Genomic DNA, 20646 nt, shown 5'->3' on the forward strand with positions numbered 1-20646 from the left:
AAGATGAGATTATAGGGAGGTAACTTGATAACTGCTGCATTGTATTGGGTATGCTTTGCCATTACATCAGATTGATAGATACTTGGCTGGTATTCCATGCTTTGCTTCATAATAATGCTGTCTGACACACTGCAGACTTAGTATTCCCATTCTTGTCTTCAGCAGTAATTCCATGTCAGGATTCTGTACATTACACCTCCACACCATGCTGGAAAGAACTGCTAGGGCAACATAACAGTCTTGGCCTCTATTGCAGGAATGTATAGTATTGTATTTCTTACTCTTCAGCAGTATGCAGCTGTAAGGGGAATGCAAATTTACCAACACTCTGCCTCACAGAGCTGAAAAGAGAATAAAACCGAAAAAATAAGTTCATTAGTTAATGTTGTGTATTTTCAAGTCATCCTTTGCCTACGTAACATCTAAGATTTTCATTTGTTTTCCGATAAGGTATTTTCACGTTTAATGTAGGTTTGGGGTATTCTAGTATGTGTTTTAATTAAGTACAGCAAAAGTATTTCTGGCTACTGTTAAGCTAACCTAGTTTACCAACAGAATTTGCAAAATCAAGTCATGTAGATACTGTTGAATAAATTAAGAATTTCATTAAAGAATGAATCTTATTTTTGTGTGCATTTTCATTTTCTTTCGCAATGCTAGAAGATTCCCACAGCTTAATGCTAAGCTAATATTGTTGATACATGGTCTAACAGTGTTGCTATAGGCTAACATTCTTGCATACCACACTTAGATAAGAGTAGCTGAATTTGGCTAACTGACTCATTTTCATTTTGTTCAAGATTAATTTTTACCCAAGTACCTCAAAAATTTTATTAAGAGATCATGGATGATTCACTTTTAATTAGAATTATGTAATCATGGATATAAATAGCAATTATGATACAGTCATCTGTTCTTTTCTGATCATGGGTACTGCAACTGTCTGATGTTAATTTTTTAATTTTAGTGTCTGCAGAGTTTCATCTAGTTTTAGATTCCTAATTCACCAGGTTTGTTTAGGTCCATAGATTCATTTTTTGAGCTTACAGACTTTGCCCTCAGAGGATATGAAACGTTTTAGTTGGGACAAGAATATTTTCCCATTCAAATAAGCTATTTGGACATTTTAAAAAAATATATATATATATAATGTTGTATGATCTTAAATTCATTTAGTGCGAAAACAAGTTACTACTACTTGCGCAATTGCTGCAAAGTTAGTTAATAATAATTTATTTCCTAAACAATATTGATTAATTGATTATATTATCTCCTAAGTTTAATTAAGTAGAATTATTTTAAAAGAGTGAATCCATACTGGTAAGTTATATTTTGAAAGATGTTTTGAAGTAATATATATCATATTTATTTATTTTATTTTATTTTATTTTATTTTTATTTATTTATTTATTTTGGTAAGAAAGATTAGAATTCAAACTCTTTTATTTAGTTAATTCACAGTGTTTGTTGGTAAGGTCAAAATCGCATCATCAAATTTTAAAATACTTTCAACAACGTTGAAAATAGCACACCTAGAAGAAAGCAGGGGATTCCACTGCTTTCTGCATAATGGTACGTACACATGAGAGATTGACTTGATTCCAAAATCAAGACAATTAAACAGATACAATGTGTACAATTAGACAACAACAGTGCAACTTCAATAGTGTGTTGGACGACATCCTGCATTATATGCCAAAACACAATCCAACATTGAGTTGATTAGATATGTTATGTAGTCGTGAGGCTGTCCAGGGCCCATAAATGTTGAACAGCCACCTCATGTTCAAAGTGACACAGTAGCATCATTCATCCGCTCACCTCATCGTCGTCTTGGTCACTCCAGACCCAGTTCTCCACATGTTGGTGCCATCTCATGTTCACTGCTCCCAATACACACTCCAAATGATCAACCTCATGAGCAACATGCCGTTTTGACCAGCCTGTGGTTTTCCTGCCAATAATCAAACCACTCTTAAACTCACTTAACTGTGAGAAGTGTCTTCTCATACGTCTGCCTAGCAGTAATCGCTTACTGAAGTCCTCTAGAGTCAGAATATGATCATCATGTTTAACCCCTTCGTGCCGACTGTCACGTCTACGTGCCAGCAATGAACACACTCACTTCCCGTCCAGCGCGCAAACTTGCCAGAGCATTTTCCCGTTCAGCCCCGACTGTCACGTATTTCTACCAGCGTCCTGGAACGTTTTAAAAACTATAATTTCTGCCATAAGATGGCACTGTATGTCCATATGGTTTCAGATACATGTACATTAGACCTTCTCGAAATGAGAGAAGCATGACTCACATACACGTGTTTTTGATCATATAAACAAAAGCGGAATTAAATCTTTCCGAATGGTGTGCTTTATGACGTCTCTTTAAATTGGCACGCAGTAGTTGTTTATTGTAAGTAGAGAAGTTTTATTTTCGCTAAAGCGTTGGGTATTTCGGTTTGCAGTTCAGTATTTAGAAAATAATTAGATCTTATTAGACGTGAATTCTTTCTGTTTTTACCGTTGCAATGTCGAAGCATCGAAAATGTTTAACAGAGCATGAAATAGCAGAAATGATGCAAAATATTTCAGATATTGATTCTGAAACAGATTCTGATAGTAGTGATAGTGATACTATGTTAGTATCACTATCACATTTTCCAAAACTTTGTTCAGAAGAGACATAAGAAAATGAGACGACGATGGTTCGTTTGTTCACATTCCCGGAAAAATCCTCCAAAACAGCAAATGAGTTATTACGAGTGCAAGGAATGTAACGTAGGACTGTGTGTAGATCCCTGTTTTCAAATTTTTCATACAGAAAGAGAATTTTAAGTAATATGTTTAGTTTTTAGATGTATAATGTTAAAAGTCATAAAATGGTGAGTAATGGAAATAAAATGTGTAAAATATGCATTTAAACTAAGATAATTATATATAACAATATAACAATAGGGCGCTTCCTTCTTATGAAAAGAAGGAAAGGAGTTTAGGCAAAATTGCCCATTACTCTTCTGCCATTTGATCATTTAAGTTAAGGGATTTAAATGGTAACTCCCGTAAAAGGTAAATAATAAATAGATAAGATCTCAAACTGACACCAAATCTATAGTATCAGCAAAAGATCCCATCTCTAAGTTCAAGGTGTCGGCTGGATCGTAAAAACTTCCCTATTGGATGGAAAACCGATTCAATCCCTCCCAAACCACCAAACGCAATTCTTGACCAAACAAGAGTGCGATGGAGAGTCAGATAAATAAATAAATAAGGAGGGCAGAGGTGCATTCTCAAGCCAAATGGCCAGGTAGTGTATAAAGATTTGATATCATTATATTCCAAAACACAGCTATGAGAGGGAAATCCCTGCATAGTTTCTTTTCAAAAAAAAAAAAAAAAAAAAAAAAAAAAAGAACTCATAGGGCGTCTCAAAGCTTGTTTCTTGTGGTTCCATATTCACCTTACCTGTAGGTGTTTAGTATATACATCAGAAACCCTATTATGCCAGAGAGCCCTTTGTATAAAAGGGCTTGATCAAAGGTAATATAGGGAAACCCAAGGAATTTGTTTCTAGGGACAGAGAACACCGGACATCGTCCCAAAAAGTGAAGAGATGTTTCCTCTTCTTCTCCACAAGCTGGGCAGAGAGGAGATTCAACAAGACCACATTTGTGGAGATGCTTAGCTAGATAAGCATGTCCAGTAACAATTTGAATTACCTGGCGTAAGTTAGTTCTGAGGTGTATGAGTTTACCTGAAAAGTTAAGTGTACTGAGCACCAATTTAGAATGAGCACAGTCTGGAAGTTTAGACCATATATCATCATGTTTGTTCTTTATCCAGCTTCTTACTTCTTTTTTAACCGTTTGATATGAAACTGGGTAAAATGGTTCTGGGCCAGACATGGGGAGTTGCGAAGCATCTTTAGCTACTTTATCAGCTAGTTCATTTCCAGCAAAATCACAATGACCTGGGACCCAGACTAAACTAATGGTATTATGGGCCTGAGCCAGAGAATTGAGATCTTGAGTACAGTTCAAAACACAGTTTTGTAACTTGACACGATTAGCCAGGGCAAGGATGGCTGATTGGCTGTCAGAGAGAATATATATATACTTATCAACTGTATTTTTAGCTAAGAGCTCCTTGGCGACCATATTGATCGCCAGAACCTCGGCTTGGAAAACAGTTGTAAATTTACCAAGGTATAGATGAAATCTAATGAAATCTTCTTCAGATCCCTTGGTCCTTATAATAGCTCCAGCTCCAGTGAAGTTGGATTTTGATCCATCTGTGTAACATTCAATTGAGCCTGTTGGAATTAGGTCAATTAGAGATTCTATCTCATTCCTTTTTGGTATATGAGTTGAGAATAGTTTATCTGGAACTATTGTTTTAGTAATTGCATCTTTGGGCATATAGATTATAGGGATCTCATTGCCCAAGTCCAGGCATATGTCAATGTGGCTTTTCAGGTGGCTTTTATGACCAAAACCTGTCCTTTGGCACCATGTGCCATTTTTATTCAATCTATACATGGCTTTAATTGCTTCTCCGCTCAAGAATAATTTCAAGGGTGGAATTTGCAGTAAAAATTCTAATGCAGCAGTAGGGGTACTATTTAAAGCCCCACTAATGCTTAGGCAAGCAAGTCTTTGCACCTTTTGTAAAATGTTTAAATACGAGCTTTTGTTAATAACATTAATCCAGACCACGCATCCATAAGAAAGCATTGGCCGGACAATGGCAGTATAAATCCATAGAGTAGATTTTGGGTTAAGGCCCCATTGTTTACCAACGATTCGCCTACAAAGTACTAGAACATTTGTGGCTGTTTGTGCCTTTTCTTTTATATGGGTGATCCATGTAAGTTTACTATCCAGGTAACATCCTAGGTATTTAACGCATTCCTTACGCCTAATAATCTGGTGACCCAGATATAAATCTGCCAGTTTCCATTTCCTTCTCCACGTGAAAACTATGACCTCAGATTTTTCAACAGAGAAAGAAAGGCCATTTGTATCACCCCAGTGTGAAACTTTATTTAAGATCTGCTGAGCTTGATTATGTAGGGTTCCGATATCGAAACCCTGTAATAACACAATAAGGTCATCTGCATAAGCCTGTGACATGCCAGGTTCCTCCCGTAGAAGTACTAAGAGTGAGTCGAAAACCAGGTTCCACAGGAACGGAGAAAGAATACCACCCTGCGGACACCCTTTAGTAATATCTCTCTTTACTTTTATAGTCAGCGAGACTAACACAGATATTCCTGTTTTTAATCATGAAGATGACCCATCTAGTTATCATAGGGTGAATATGACTTCCAGTAAGGGCCTTATGTATTTTCTCGAAACCGATTTTATCAAAGGCTCCTACAATATCCAGTAGAATCCCAATGGCAAAGTGTCCGTCTACAATTGTCTTTTCTATTCTCCACACGAGTTGGTGTAAGGCCGACTCAGTGGAGAAGCCAGGCCTAAAACCGTGTTGGTCTAAGCCAAAGATATGTTTCAGATTATTATCTGACTGGAGGTGCCAAAAAATCAATCGCTCCATCAGCTTAAGCTGGAAGGATGTTAGCGTGATCATTCTAAAAGAGTTTGGTTTCTCATATGTATCTTTTCCTGGTTTAGGAAGAAACACACCTCGTGAAGTTCTCCAAACCTTAGGAACATATCCTAAAATCAAACTGGACCTGAATATGTCCACGAGAATGTGACCAAAAATATCCCAGCCTTTCTGAAGCAGAATTGGGTAAATGCCATTGTTCCCTGGAGATTTAAAGGGAAGAAATACATCAAGGGCCGCTTTAGCCTTTTCAAAATTCACAATTGTCTTAGCAAAATCCAGATCTAATGGATTATGAAGTAGTTCCAATGGATTTTCCTGGGACACCTCTGTCCCCCAGATGAAAATTCAACATGGTCGAAAGTGTATCCAAATGGTTTATAGTATAACTGCCATCAGGTCGCATAACCGATGAGAGTTGAGACTCCTGAGATCTTTTAAGAATCTTATGTACTCTGGCAGTCTCATGGTAGGACAGAATATCTGTGCAGAACGATCTCCATGAGTTGTATTTAGTTTTCCTGATTTCACTTTTAAATTTCCTTTCTGGAATTTTAAAGTTAGACCAGTTAACTTCAGATTTATTTCTGACAGCTTTCCTGTGCGCTCTCCGAACCTCTAGGCGGAGGCTTTCAAGCTCCTTGGTCCACCAAACTCTCTTGCTAGGAGAGTACTTCCTTCGTTTGAGAGGGCAGGATGCATGATAAGATTCAATAATGATATTTGTCAAGTTGTTTGCTTGAATATCAAGCTCCTCGACTGTACAATTATTGTCTAAAACCTGAAGGTTAATAACATTAGAAACCAGGAAATCCTTATAAAGGTCCCAATTTGTGTTTTTAATGTTTCTGAAATATTCAACTGGAATTTCATCTCTAATACAAAATTGTATAAGGCGATGGTCAGAAAGTGAGGGATTGTCACTTACATGCCAATTCTCAATAAGGTTATAAATATCAGATGAAGTTAATGTGAGGTCAATGACTTCTTCTCTTCTTCTGTTAACAAAGGTGGGGCGATTTCCCCTATTTACCCAAGTTAGGTTGGTATTCATTATAAATTCCATGAGTTTTTCTCCTCTAGGATTAGTATCAGAACTGCCCCATGACAGGTGGTGAGCGTTAACATCACCACTAATAAAAATGGAAATATTGTTTATTTCACAGAAGCTCACAAGATCTATAAATTCTTGCGGAATGTTAAGGTCATAAGCCATGTAAACTGAGCAAAAACAAATGTTTCCTCTCAGTGAACTGTTTATGTCCTTAATTACAATAGCAGTTAAGTCCTCTGATGTAAATTGGGATAATTTCATAGCCTTTATATTTTTAGAAATGTAAATGCTAGTTCTAGGTCTTTTATCAGGTCCCTCTGTCGAAAAGAAGTGCGCGTTCATGGGCCTACCAAGGATTTTACCCTTGTACACCCAAGGTTCTTGAATTAATGCAACAAAAGTGTCTTGCTTACCTAATTGAGCAGCTAAATTATATGAAGCTGCTCTGCTATGTTGCAAGTTTAACTGACTAACCTTAACCATTAAAACAGGTTAAATGAAAGAAAAGTACTTACCCTGAAGGATTTTAGGAGAGACTTAGTTAAAAGCCGCATCCTTAGCATACTACTTCAAAGGAAGTAGTGACAAGGGAGACCTATTCAGGTGTCTTCTCCAGAGCCTCCAAAGAAAGCTCTGGTTCCGACTCCTTTTCGGTCTCCCTTTCTTCCGTCAACTGTTTCTTTGGAGGATCGCTGGGCAAAGGAATTGATTTCTCCTGTTGCCTTGGTTCCTTCAACTGTACACAGCCATGGGCACCACAAAAAAGTTTGAAATTCTGGGCCTCCAGGTAATCCATAAGTTCATGTTCTACTCCTAGCACCAAGGTATTACCTCCGTCTCCAGGGATAACTGCCTTGATGGCGATCTTCTTAACATCAAGGCCCTTGTTGCAGGCATCAAGGAGCTTGATGTTATCTTTTGGTGACCTGTTTCCAGGAAACCAAGCGAAAAACCTCTTCATGGGGGGTCTGTCTCCGGGAGCCATGGCATGATAACCTGGATGGTTTTCTTCAGGGCCGGGTAGATCATTAATTAAAGTTAATTCTCCTGGTCCTCACATGCAATGTTGAGGCCATTTGGCTGCAGGACTGTCTTGTGGACCCTGCAGGTGGTGATAGAGCCATCTATAATTCGATCATCAATTATAGAGGTGATGAAATCTGAATCCACCGATGTTATGTCTCTGAAATCATCCTTGCAGACGATTCGCAGAGTGATTGCCTTTCTTGCAGCTTGACTATATAGCCATCGTTTCTTGAGGGCCATTTCCGGGGTGTCACCAGCAATGCGTTCTCTCTTACAAGACTCTTCATTGCTTGGATGGTTCTTCCTCACCGGTTTGGAGGTTGCTCCAGAGGTCCCAGCTTTATCTGTTTTCTCTTTCGCTCCCTTCTCCCCAGAGATCGAGATTCCTTCCATGGCCCTCTCCAGTCGTTTCCGCTCTTTCTGGCGTTGCCTTTTTTCTCTTCTTTTATTTACAACCTCCATCATTGGTGACTGGTCATCCGCTTGCGCATCTGGCACAGTACTTCTGACAGAGGAGTCAGTATCCATCCCCACTGGGTTCAAGGCGTCCGTGTCCGAAGGCACATTCACCCTTTCACCAGCGGTTCTGGTTTCTGTAGTCCTAAAGAGAAGAGCGTCCGCACCCGAGGGTACATTCACTCCCTCAGAAGGAATTACAGTGGTTATAGTGGGGATTTCAGAAGATGCGTTTTTATCTAATTTTGTATTACAAGCATCCATTTTGGTATAAGATTGAAGGAAGGGGGAGAAAAATTCCTTCCGATTTTCTAATAGCCAGTTTGGAGGGGCTAGCCCCAGATTCAGCAGCCAGTAGTGACCTCGGAAGAGCCCCCCGCTCTGCCATGCAGGACCCCACCCAGGCACCACCTGGAACTACAAGGCAGGCGAGATTATACACCAGCTGATAGAGCAGCCAGGACATGCTGGTTAGGCTGCCCCGGGCTTCTGTACTATCTGGCGGCCTGAGACGCAAAACTCAGCTTTTCTCCTGTATCCTCTACATGGCTGCTTCCTCCAAGACCCCTCCTCTCCAGATCAAAGGTCCTCGGAATTTCAAATCCTCCCCACAATCGTTGGTTTTCCCAGGGAAGAGCGGTCCGTTGGGTCGTCATAAGATTACTCATCATCAGACCCAACCTCATCCCACTGAACCCCAGTATGCCACAGGACTTTGTGACAGTTACCCATTTAGCACCACCCAGAGGGCACGTCTGACTTAAGGATAATCACGGACGCGGGTAACATTACCCCCCAACGAAGATAATTAAAGTATATATAAAAATATCTATAAAGCATAAGCCGTTTAAATACTCTATAGAACATTATTAAACAATGCATTGATACTTCGGAAATTTCATGGATTTAGGCTTAATAGCAAAAAAGCCCCCGGCCCTGGACAGACGCTCACGTAAGACACTGCCGGCCTCTGTGATAAGCGCGCGTTTGCGCTACCCGGCGCGAAGGGGTTAAGGTTCTTCGCCTATGTAGTAGTTTATATAGGGCCCTCTTCCTGATTGCAGCACCACTGAATGTGTGGTCATGCATATTTCCCCACACTTGGATTATTTGATTATTGAATCTCGTACTTATTTGTAAGATTTCATGTTTGTATCTTTGTTCCTTCTTGGTGTGCCGTTTTCAGTATTTCTGAGTGTACTTTCTGATAAGCTATTGCCTGTTTATTTGTGACAGTGCAATATTATTAAACTATTTTTTAATTGATTTTTTGCACTAGAGGAAATTATAATGCTTTTTTTTTTTTTTTTTTTTTTTGGCGAGAGGTGATTCAGTTGGACTGTTTCCCTCCCTCTTTCTTCTATATTGCTGTCTCTTATACCGATTTTATTTATTTATTTAATCTCGCTTCCCTTGCTATAAAATGACTTGCAAAGAAATTAAGCTTACTGTCATGCCTTGTGTCGTTTTATAATTTCTTTCCCCCTTTTTCTTTATAGATAGACAAAAATGCAAATTAAACAACTTCCTAATTTTTTTATAACAGTACAATATGATAAAGTGATTTTTTTAAATTTAATGCACCGCTCCATATGTTCGTTTAATGAGCAAACTAAAAAAAAACTCAATTTTTCTGTTCCTCTCCCCCCCTCCATCTTTTAGAGTGGGGGAGGGGAAATCTTTTAAATGAAATATGATATGAGATTTTTAACATAATTTCTTATTTTTTGGCAAAATTGTGAGAATATTTTCAACAGTTTGAAGTAACTAGTTGGAAGTAAAAGAGTGATTATATTTTGTTGAATAAATTGATTGGTAATGTGTCATAAAGATGAAAATTAAAAATGATTTTTTTATTAAAAATATTTTTAATTGAATAATTTAATTGATAATGTGTAATTCAGAATAAAAAATAATTAAATGAAAAAATTGAAAGTTTAAGTAAGCTTTTATTTAAAACTCATAGTTTATGAACCAAAAGGAGATAAATAATTTATCATATAGTTTAATGAATAATAGGTTAAATAATTCTGTGTACAAAATTCATCTACAGTTTTATTATCATGATTAATACAAACCTGGGCACTTAAATAATGAAATTGAATCAAATTGCATTTTCTAAAACTATTTTCTTTATAAGCTCATTGAGAGCACCGCACACATTTATTATTAGTGATATGAAATTGTAGATGAATTTTGGGAAGAGAATTGTTTAATCTCTTGTTCCCATTAAAATATATAAAGTATCTTATGAGTTTGAAATAAAAGTTTATGTTATAAAAATTTACTTTATTTTAATTTTTGGAACCAGATTAAAAATCACACTTTTGATGCATGAGTCTATCAAAGTTATAACCAACAGATAAATAAATTTTCTTCTGTTTATGAATTGAAAAGTTTCTATATTTGTTTGCTTCAGATTGCATGACTTTCAAAAGAATTAGAAGATAAACATATTTCTAGTTGCTTTGAAAATAAATTCTCAAATATCTCTTTATTTCATTTTTCTTTTAATAATTATTAAGCCTTAAGCTGATTAAAGTCTTTAAAAAGATGATGTGATTAAATATGTCCAGTGTAGAAAATTTTATTGTGGCTCATAACAATGAAGTGCCAAAAGAACGTTACATAAGTTGTAAGAAAGTTTGTAATGATTAATAGGAGCCACGGATTAAAGATCAAGAGAAAACAAGTTCCAGTTTAAAATGTTTAAAGTATGAACAATGCTTAAAAATCTGCAGAATGTATGTTTTTCTTGTCTAGAGTTTCTTTTATTATTTTTTATCAATAATTAACCCTTCGGCCATTGCAAAATTAATGAATTTCCCGCTCCCCAACTGTGTGATATATTTGTCATTTATAAATTTGTAATGCAAGCTATGTTTATTTGTGCTAACTGTGATGTATAACTATAATATGAGCTGAGTTCATTGATCATCATTAAAAGTTTAAGGTAAATAGTCTTGTAGTTCCTAATATATGTGTTTATGCTTTTCAGTCCACCAACTCCTTGTCCTTGGGAAGGATGTAATAGAAAACTAGCTACAAAAGTTGGATTGTTTAACCATTTACGAATGCACAGAGGGGATACAGATTTTAAATGTACAATCTGCAATAAAGGTTTGCACATTATATTTTATATTTGCTATGTTTTTACTTTAATAATAATTTTATATTGTTAATGTAAAGAAACATGATCATATTTCAACGATTGTATTGGAAAGCTGAAAGATATCACTATTCCATAAAATCAAAGATCATTCGAAATTGAAACTTGAACAGAATTATTGGAAAATTTATTTTTATGGTTTCTTTATGATGATTTATCTTTTTTTTTGGGGGGGGGTCTGGCTGAATTTCTAATACATATTAGGTGAGGCAATTATATAACAAGATTGTGCACATCCTGTCACACAGCTGAATGGGAGGTGGTTGGTATTGGAATGCAATTGACCTTAACTGTCAAGAGCAGCCATTATTCATTTAATCTTTCTGTCTGCTTTAGCTTGCTTTTATGTATTGGTTGTAGAGGATGTTGTTCTGTAGTAGTGCCATGGTCATGGTGAACTTAAAAATCCAGCACATTTAAAGTCCTTGTAAATTAAAAATGGTTGCAACAGAATGTTTTCGTATGTTAAAGAAGGTGTTTGGTGATAACGTGCGCAAGTTTTTGAATTGCACAAATGGTTTTCAGAAAGTTGAGAAGAGGCTGAAGATGGTCCCGGTCGATCTGTGAGTTCAAGAGCGGAAGCAAAGGTTCAAAAAATTAATGAAATTATGCGGAAATCCCGACATCTGAGCATTCAGATGATCACAGACATGGTAGACATTAACAAAGAGACAGTAAGACAAATTTTGCACGATCAGTTAAACATAACAAAAGTTTGTTCATGAGACAGGTTTTTTTTGGAACCTCAAGAGCAAAAACACAATCGGAAGAACATTTGCTCTGATATCAGGGAATGACTCAGTGAAGTGACTTTTCTTGATACTTGAGGGGGGGAACATATCAGACCTTGGACTTTCCTTGATACTTGGTTTGGTTTATTAGATTATGGCAAAGCACTCGAGGGCTATCTGCCTTGAGAGAGGATGCTTTCGTGGAGGACTTTTAACCTTTTAACTGTCATGTCCGAAATAACCTCGGGCACAGCACTGATATTCCAAAATGTCAAGCCCGAACATTACTAGGGCTAATTTTTTTTTTAGTGCATCGTATTGTTATGCCTGAATATATATTGTGAGAACAGCTTCAATTCAACAGATGGCAGGGCTTTACTGAATGTTTCAAAGGATAGAGGTTAAAGTTCAAAGTGTGCAGCTTTTTTATTTATTTATTTATTTTTTTAATTGCGAGGCAAACTTTCATTTTTGGAATAAAAAAAATTGACAATTTATGCACCCAAATCTTCAAAATAACTTGACAGTTAAAAGGTTAAAAGGAAACTGGCTCGTATGCACATTACACATGGGGGAAACTATGAAAAGACCCATGCAGTCAGCCCGTTTGTGGGATTCGAACCTCAGACCGAACTACCAGTGTTCAGCGACATTACCGCTCGGCCGCCCTCGATACTTGAAAAAAAGTATCGGGCATCGGCTGTATTCACAATTCCAATTTGATGCTAAGAAGCAGCTCAGCTGATCTCCGTCTGAGTTTAAGTCCCGATTATACATATAATGTTCTATTACAAAGGATAACTGGTACCACACTTTTTTTGCACACTAAGTAAAAAAAGATAAAATGATTGAAGCTCCACTAAGGAGAATAGTGAGATTTCTAGAAACAGTATGAGGATATGGAAAGAAATTTAACGGAAAAGTGTACAAAGTATTTCTCCCGCCTTCTTAGCATGCATTCGTGGTGTAGTGGTCAGCACGTTCAACGTGAATTCGAGAGGTTCGTGGTTCGAGTCCCGGCGAGAGCATTGCTCATTTTTCATCTCTCTTGCTTCAAAATAACCTAATGTCTGGACAGTGGCGCCCAAACTAAAAGGTCGTGATGATAATTCTTCATCGCCAGGGTTTGGCGATTGGGTTCCCTAAAACTCAGTCACCCTTTAAAAGGAGGAGCACATAAGGTATTTCTTCCACCTTCTTAGCATGCCTTCGTAGCGTGGTGGTCAGCACGTTCTGCACGAGTCCAAGGGGTTTGTGATTCAAGTTCCGGCAAGGGCATTGCTCATTTTTCATCTCTCTTGCTTCAAAGTAACCTAATGTCTCTATAAGTGTAGTTTCAAAAATGAAGAGAGAAGAGTTTAGCTCTTTCTATTTGTGATGCCCTGTTGACGTAATTCTATCCGTCAAACAGAAATTTTCCCTGAATAAATTTTCCTGAATACAATATGAGAATAAGCATAAGACTTCTTTGTACAAGCGGCAGCATTTTGGTTACATCATTCAAAATGTCTGTAGGAGCTCTGCAGTAGAAAGCCACTAGCGACTGGGTATCTCTTTTATTTCTTTGAATAATACAAATTTACCCGCTCTTATAAATTCATTGCATATCCTGGAGAATAAGCTATTGACATATGATTGGGGGCTTTATTTTCCTTAAAAGTCTCGACTTCTGTGCAAGGCTTGAGTGCGAGGGAAAGACAAGCCTGCATTCAGAAGTTAGAATTGATTTTTAAGGCATATTTACTATTAAAACAAAATTTGTGTGCTAAAATTGTGGTTCACTTACATGAAAGAAGTGTCGAACCTTTTTTATTTGGAGCTCCGATGCGTTCCAGCTGAAATTATAATTTATCTCAAAAACTGAGAAGTACCGGAGCCGGGCTCCAGCACAATTTAAGCTCTCTTATAAGAAAAGAATTTTCTTTCTGCGATATTCCAGAATGACTTGGCAGGAATGTATCCACTGTGCAAGATTATTTGCAGCAGTGGTCTAGGGAAGGTACTGGCTCCAGAAGACTGGGTTCCAGGTGGCAGTGTAGCACTACTGAGAGGGAAGACTGCCATACTTAGCTCATGGCTGTGGAACATTGTACTGCATCTGGAGTAGAAATTCAAGCTGCAGTTGGTAACACAACGAACTGTAACAAATCAGTTATGTGAAGGACAGCTCTGAGCTACATGCCTTGCAGCTTGCATTCTTCTGACTTCAAACCACTGCTGTTTGCAATGCCAGTAGTGTTAAGCTAAAGTTTATTGGAGAAAGGAGAGGAGATTTTTTGTGTTTCCTCGTGAAAGCCAGTTCTGCTTTGGTGCCAGTGATAGGTGTATGTTAATTAGAAGGAGGCCAGGTGAGTGCCTGCAACCAACCTCTGTGGCATGAGCACCCTAGACCTACACCTGGAGTTATGGTCTGGGGAGCAGTTTTGTATGGCAGCTAGAGCTCTCTCATGGAAATCTCCTGCACCCTGACTGCAAATTTGTGCAACAGTGATTCAACCTATACTGTTGTCGTTCATGAAAAGCATTCAAGGGGGTGTTTTCAAACAGAATAATGCTACCAACATGCTCTCCAGAGTGTCAACATATTGCTTTGGCCTCCTAGATCACTAGATCTCTCTCCATCTGAGTACATATGGGATGTCATTGGACGTCGACTCCAGCATCATCCGCAACTAGCATTAATCATCCCTATATTTACTGACCAAGTACCACAGTCATGGAACTTGATCCCACAAACTGACATCTGGCACTTGTACATACAATGCATATACACTGCACAAAAAAAGGGGCAGTTCTATATCTCCCGTCCTACTGGGCCGTTTAATGAAATTCAACTGGAGTTTTCCATATCTCAGAAGCTTGACCTTGGATATGTATTAGATTTATATTTAGCATTTTTTATAATATAGGTATTTTGACACAATATCTGACTTTTTCTGAAATGACGTGCCCTTTTTTTTTTTTTTTTTTTTCCCCCTTTATATTTCGATTCTACAACTCAAATTACACCAAATTGCCAAATTTTGTAAAACATTGCACGCATTGTTTTAAAAAAATTATTTCTCAAAATTTTAGCTCCTCGGTCTTAATGGAATTTATTATATATTTATTATTCTTTCTTTTTTTATTAAACTTATTTGATTCTTCCTTTCATATTTCGAAATTTAGGTTAATTCCAAATAAAATTTGCCCAATTTTTATGATTTTTTTATTTGCATTTTTAAATAATTTTTATTGATTTTTTGAAAAAACATCATCAAAGTGTTTTAGGCACTTTGTTAAAATTTTTTCAAATTAGGAACAATGTGACTTTTTCTGCTCATGCACAATGTAAAAAGGTAGGGACAATGTGACTTTTTTTTTCCACTCCTGTATAATGAAAGGGAACAGAAAATAGATAGCCACGTATTAAGAAATTCACCAATTAAATTATTCTTGGCGCAAACTGAAAAAGATGTGCCAAGATAAATTTTTGAAGTTCTCTCTCTGTAAATTTCGCACCGGATTTTACAAAATTTAATATTTAGGCATAATCTGAGTCTTAGAATCGAAATATGGAAACAAATTGGTATGTTATTTCAGAAAAAGTCAGAGTTTGTGTCAAAATATCTATGTTAAAACAATGCTATATATAAATCTAATATATATCCAAAGTCGCACTTTTGAAAAATGAAAAATGCAATTTGAATTTTGTCAAAGGGCCCAGTAGAACGGGAGATATAGAACTGTCCCTGTTTCTTTTCTCTTCCCCCCCCCCTGCACAATGTACATTTGCATGCTTGCATTCAAAATTCAGGTTGTTACATTAATTGTTAATGTGCAAGCATTTCACATTCCAAATGGCTCTTGTGTTTCTGTGATCTTGAAAATGTAATCAATTAGATATGTTACTTAGACAAATGCATTTGTGAAATTTCATTATTATATATGAATTTCTGCTTGGTGTTGGGATTATTTTTTCTGTCAGTGTGTTTGTGTGTGTGTGTATGTATATATCAGTCTGATTTTTTCCACCAATTGAACAAATTACAATCATAGCTATAGATAAAGTTTTTTTTTTTTTTTTTTTTTGAGAATGTGGGGAAAATCCATCATTATTTCTGTTTTATGAAACAGGAGTTTTTCAGTTTTCTTTCCTTTTGGTCGTTTTTGCATAAAATATTTGATAATTTTTGTTTCGTTTTCAAGATTAAAGAAATTAATTTTAAGTAATTGAAGAAATCAGAAATTGAAAATATTGGGAAGGTTTATATCTGTTCTATTTTAAGATTAGGATTTATGTGTACAAAATAGAGTACTATTCCGTTTTGAAGACCATAAAAAAATTGCAGCGAAAATGTATACGTAAAAGCGCCAAATCTAGCAAATGCGCCCATTTAACAGCGTGAGCTCTGTTCTAAATCTAGCGTCCCAAATCTAGTGTACGCGCTGATTTCAAATTGCATAAGTTTAGATATAGTTCTATATTTCTTAAGACGCCATTGAAATACTAGTTTAATTTTTAAATCCTTTTTTGATAATGCTGTGGATGTAACAATTTGGGAATTGCCCAGTCATGAAAAGTCTGCAGTAGAATTTTTTCGAAGAAAAGGCATAATTCATTCTAGAAAATTATGTTTGAACAACCAATGAGATGAAATTATAATTTAGCGATAACTCGGTAGCAAAACAGTGATGCAGGAATCCATTCAATTATGTTTAGCCTTTTTTTATATAAATTATAATAATGACCTGCAATAGTTATTTACTCTTATCCTTCCATTCAGTTATGTTTAGTCTTTTTTATACAAATTATAATAATAAAAACGTATTATATGAATTTAACCTTTCATCTAAATTAAAACAATAATCTTTAGATAGTTATTTACTATTATACTTCCTTTTTTACATTAGGATTGCCACAATTATTTTTGGCAGCACAGTCATCAACAATACCTTGGCGATTTTTTACGATCCTCAAAATGGAATAGTAACCAAAATAGTGTAACCCTGTCTTATGCTGTTTACCTAAATAGTAAATCTGGCCATTTATTTCTTGGGTATTTTAAATAATATTACTAATTCAAATTCAATTTGTAAGGAAAAGAAAAGAGTTTTTAGAAAATTTAAGGCACTAGTGAACTTTTTATTAAAGTTGTATTATCAAAATTATTAAAGTATTATTAAAATCATTGCAATTGAAGCTAAAACAATGATTTAAATAAAGATTTTGTGTAATTTTTGACAAAGAAGGCAAAGTATCATATTAATTTATATTAAGCCCAAAGGGACCATTTGCCCTGAAGGACTATTAATTTGGTTTTGGCATTTTGCGTTGATTCATTATAAATGTCAGTTCACTAAAATTGTTGCCACCAAATGTTATCACTCTGTGTTATATTTAAAGAAATTAAATAATGAAGAATCTCCATAAATGTATGTAGGTTTCTCGCATTGGGATAAAACATCGGTACCTAGAGCCATGACATTTTGAATAACATAATCTTCTAGCGAATATGGTCATCTGAAAGCCCAAATTTTGAATTTGAAATTTGTTTTATTATCGATTTCATATTTTGTAACACTCTTACAAATTTTTTATTAACAAATTCCACGATTTCAAAGCGAGCAATGGCAACACTGTAAGGGGGGGGCATTTTTATCTCCAGCGTGTGAGACTGTGTATTGGAAATTCTAAAGATTTGCTCATTTTAAAATTATTTTGTGATATTGCTGTTGAATTGAATTTTATGTTTTAAGTCAAAGAACATATATTTAATAAATAAAGTAGCACACAAAACATTAAAGAAACACTCTTTTGGGCTTAATGGAAAATCTGAAAGCCTTCAGATTTTTTCTTTTTATTTATTATTATTATTATTAGCTCACTACAAAGGAAGAATTAGTTTATTGTTATTATGCTTGTGAGATTGTTTTTCTTCTTTTTTTATTATGAGCTTAACTAATATTAATCTATAGCATTTTTAGTATTCTGTATGTAGTTTCAAGAAAAGGGTGTCAGGTTTTCTGAGTGGTGTATTGTATTATTTATTTATTTATTTACTTATTTTAATAAATTCTATGAATGATTCTAGGTTTCTTTAAGAAGAAAACATTAGAAAGCCACATGAAGATACATGATGATAGAGCACCTTTGCAAATACCTTCTTCTCGAGGTATATTTTTCATTATTTTATAAATATCAAATTTATACTATTGCTTATTTGTAAAATAGAAATTGTATACCTGTATAAATTAATTTAATTGTGTGTATCTGTATATCATTATGTTGTAAAATTTTAATTCTTAGGTCGAAAGAGTGTTTCACACATGATGGGTAGGGGCACCCATGTAGATATGAATCAACAAGTAGAAGAAATACAAATTGAGCAAGCTGAAGAATCTATTGACTCAAACCCAACGGAGATGATTCAGCTTGTTTGTGCTGGTTGCATGCGGCCTTTTGAATCAGAAAATCACTTCCAAGCTCACATATGTACCGGGCAAGCAACGTAAGTAAAATGTGTTTTAGATATTCTGAATTTACAAAAACTACTTATTGATCAGTTGGAGCCTATTTCTGCTTGTAGAATAATAATCATTCAATGTGGTAGATAAAATCAATAGCAGTGGCCCATAAAGGTTGGAAAACTATGATCTAGATCAGAGCTTCTTAAACTTTTGTCATTCACGACCCCGTTTATGATTGCGAGTTTCTTGACGACCCCATACAAATATAAAAGAAAAATAAATTAATATTTTTTGATGATTTATTTATTAGGTAACAATATACATATACATATGAAAATATATAAGTTTAGCATTCGTTTTGAAACATACAAAAATCTAAAATTAAAAATTCCACAAAAAATTATAAAATTGTATTTATTATAGTTTCAAAAATAAAAGTGGATTCTGACCGTCTTAATTCTCTCGAATATATTCAAGTAGTTGCGTGGTAAGTATTAAATTAAAGTATAAGTAAAAAATTTAATGAGATGGATGTGCCTGTTTTTTATTGCGTAACAAATCAAATCTTGGTGGAATGTTTGAAACTGCTGGACGTAAGACCTCATCAACATTTTTTAACGCTGAACGATATTGGGATTTAATATGTGTTAAAGCTGAGAAAGTAGCTTCACATAAATATGTGGTGTTGAATGGCAGAAGTACATTTAACGCCATATCAGCGATTGTGGGAAATTCAGTTCTAGTTCCGATCCAGAATTCAGTCAAATTTTTTTGAAATTGTAGTTTTAAGTTTGAGTCACTCGAAAGCTCAGCAAATTCCTCTTGAGCTTTAAGTGGCAGGTGATCAATCTCACTTATGCCAATCCAAAACGGCTTTTGAATCCAAACTATTTTTGGAAATCAATATTTTATTTAAAATATGTCCGGAACTGTATTTCTAGCGCTTTTAAGTGATCTACAATAATTTTTGCAATAAAATTTTTACAATGAATTTTCTCGATTACAAAATTGTCGACACTGGAAAACATTTCGAACGAATTTTTTTCGACCCTACTTTTCCAAATGTTGATCTTTTTAATAAAACTTTCAATTTTATCATTTGAAGTAAATATATCGCAATATTTTCCTTGAAGAGACAAGTTGAGATCGTTTAACTTCGCAAAAATATCTGACAAATAACACAGCTTGGATAGCCATAAGTCATTTTGAAAAAAAGCAGCAAGTTCACATTTTCGTTCGGTTAAAAATATTTCGATCTCGTCCTTTAATAACAGTAATCTTCTTAAACTTTGACCTCTTGACAACCATCTTACTTCTGCATGTAATAACAAAGTTGTGTAGTTGGAATCCGTATCCTTACAGAGATTTGAAAATAAGCGACTGTTAAGGGTGTGGCTCTTAATAAAATTTATGATCTTAACATCATCCTGAAGCACATCGTTCAATTCTGGTGCTAATTTTTTTGCTGCAAGAGCCTCTCGGTGAATAAGGCAGTGAGTAAAAGTTATATGATCATAATGAGCAGCTTGAAAAGTGATTTAAAACCAATATTTTTGCCCATCATCGCTCTTGCACCATCTGTGCATATTCCACAGCAATTTTTCCATTCTAAACCTTCTGCTTTTAAAAATTCGTCAACTTTACAATATATGTCTTTCCCTGTAGTATAGTCTTCCATAGGAAGACAAAATAACAATTCTTCCTCCACGCTTTCTTTATAAACATACCTGACATATACTAACAACTGAGCCAATTTAGTAATATCAGTTGTTTCGTCCAACTGAATTGAAAATTTTGGGCTTTCTTTAATTCTTGTAATAAGTTGTATTACTTGATCCTTGTTAATATCAGAAATTCTATTCGAGACAGTGTCGTTCGACAAAGGAATTTTTCAAATATCATCGCCATATTTTCTTCCATGTAGTATTTCTACCATTTTAATAGCAGCAGGTAACACAAGATCTTCTCCAATGGTGAACGGCTTTTTATTTTTAGCAATACAGTATGAAACTTCGTATGACGCTAGTAAATCTTTTTCATTAACAGTTATAAGTTTTTCAAAGATTTTCTTTTCTTTATTTAAAGATTTCAACAGTCTTTCAAAATATTCTTTTGGTTTATTGACATACGAAACATGCTTTGATTCAAGATGTCTTTTTAATTTTGATGGTTTCTTACACTCCGAAGCCAATAAT

The 20646-nt window shown here is 35.3% G+C and overlaps 1 protein-coding gene across 1 annotated transcript in view; it reads left to right on the forward strand.

Moving 5' to 3' along the window:
* LOC118194728 (uncharacterized) overlaps positions 1-20646 on the forward strand; it is a 157959-nt gene that overhangs the window by 127824 nt on the left and 9489 nt on the right. Inside the window, exons 16-18 of the mRNA XM_085812837.1 lie at positions 11100-11221; positions 18076-18156; positions 18291-18492. Coding sequence (XP_085668963.1) covers positions 11100-11221; positions 18076-18156; positions 18291-18492 — 405 coding nt within the window. The remainder of the gene's footprint in view (positions 1-11099; positions 11222-18075; positions 18157-18290; positions 18493-20646) is intronic.

This window comes from Stegodyphus dumicola, chromosome 3, assembly GCF_044657685.1.
Source record: "Stegodyphus dumicola isolate Sdum_Otavi_A_Nest chromosome 3, ASM4465768v1".
Lineage (NCBI taxonomy): Eukaryota > Metazoa > Arthropoda > Arachnida > Araneae > Eresidae > Stegodyphus > Stegodyphus dumicola.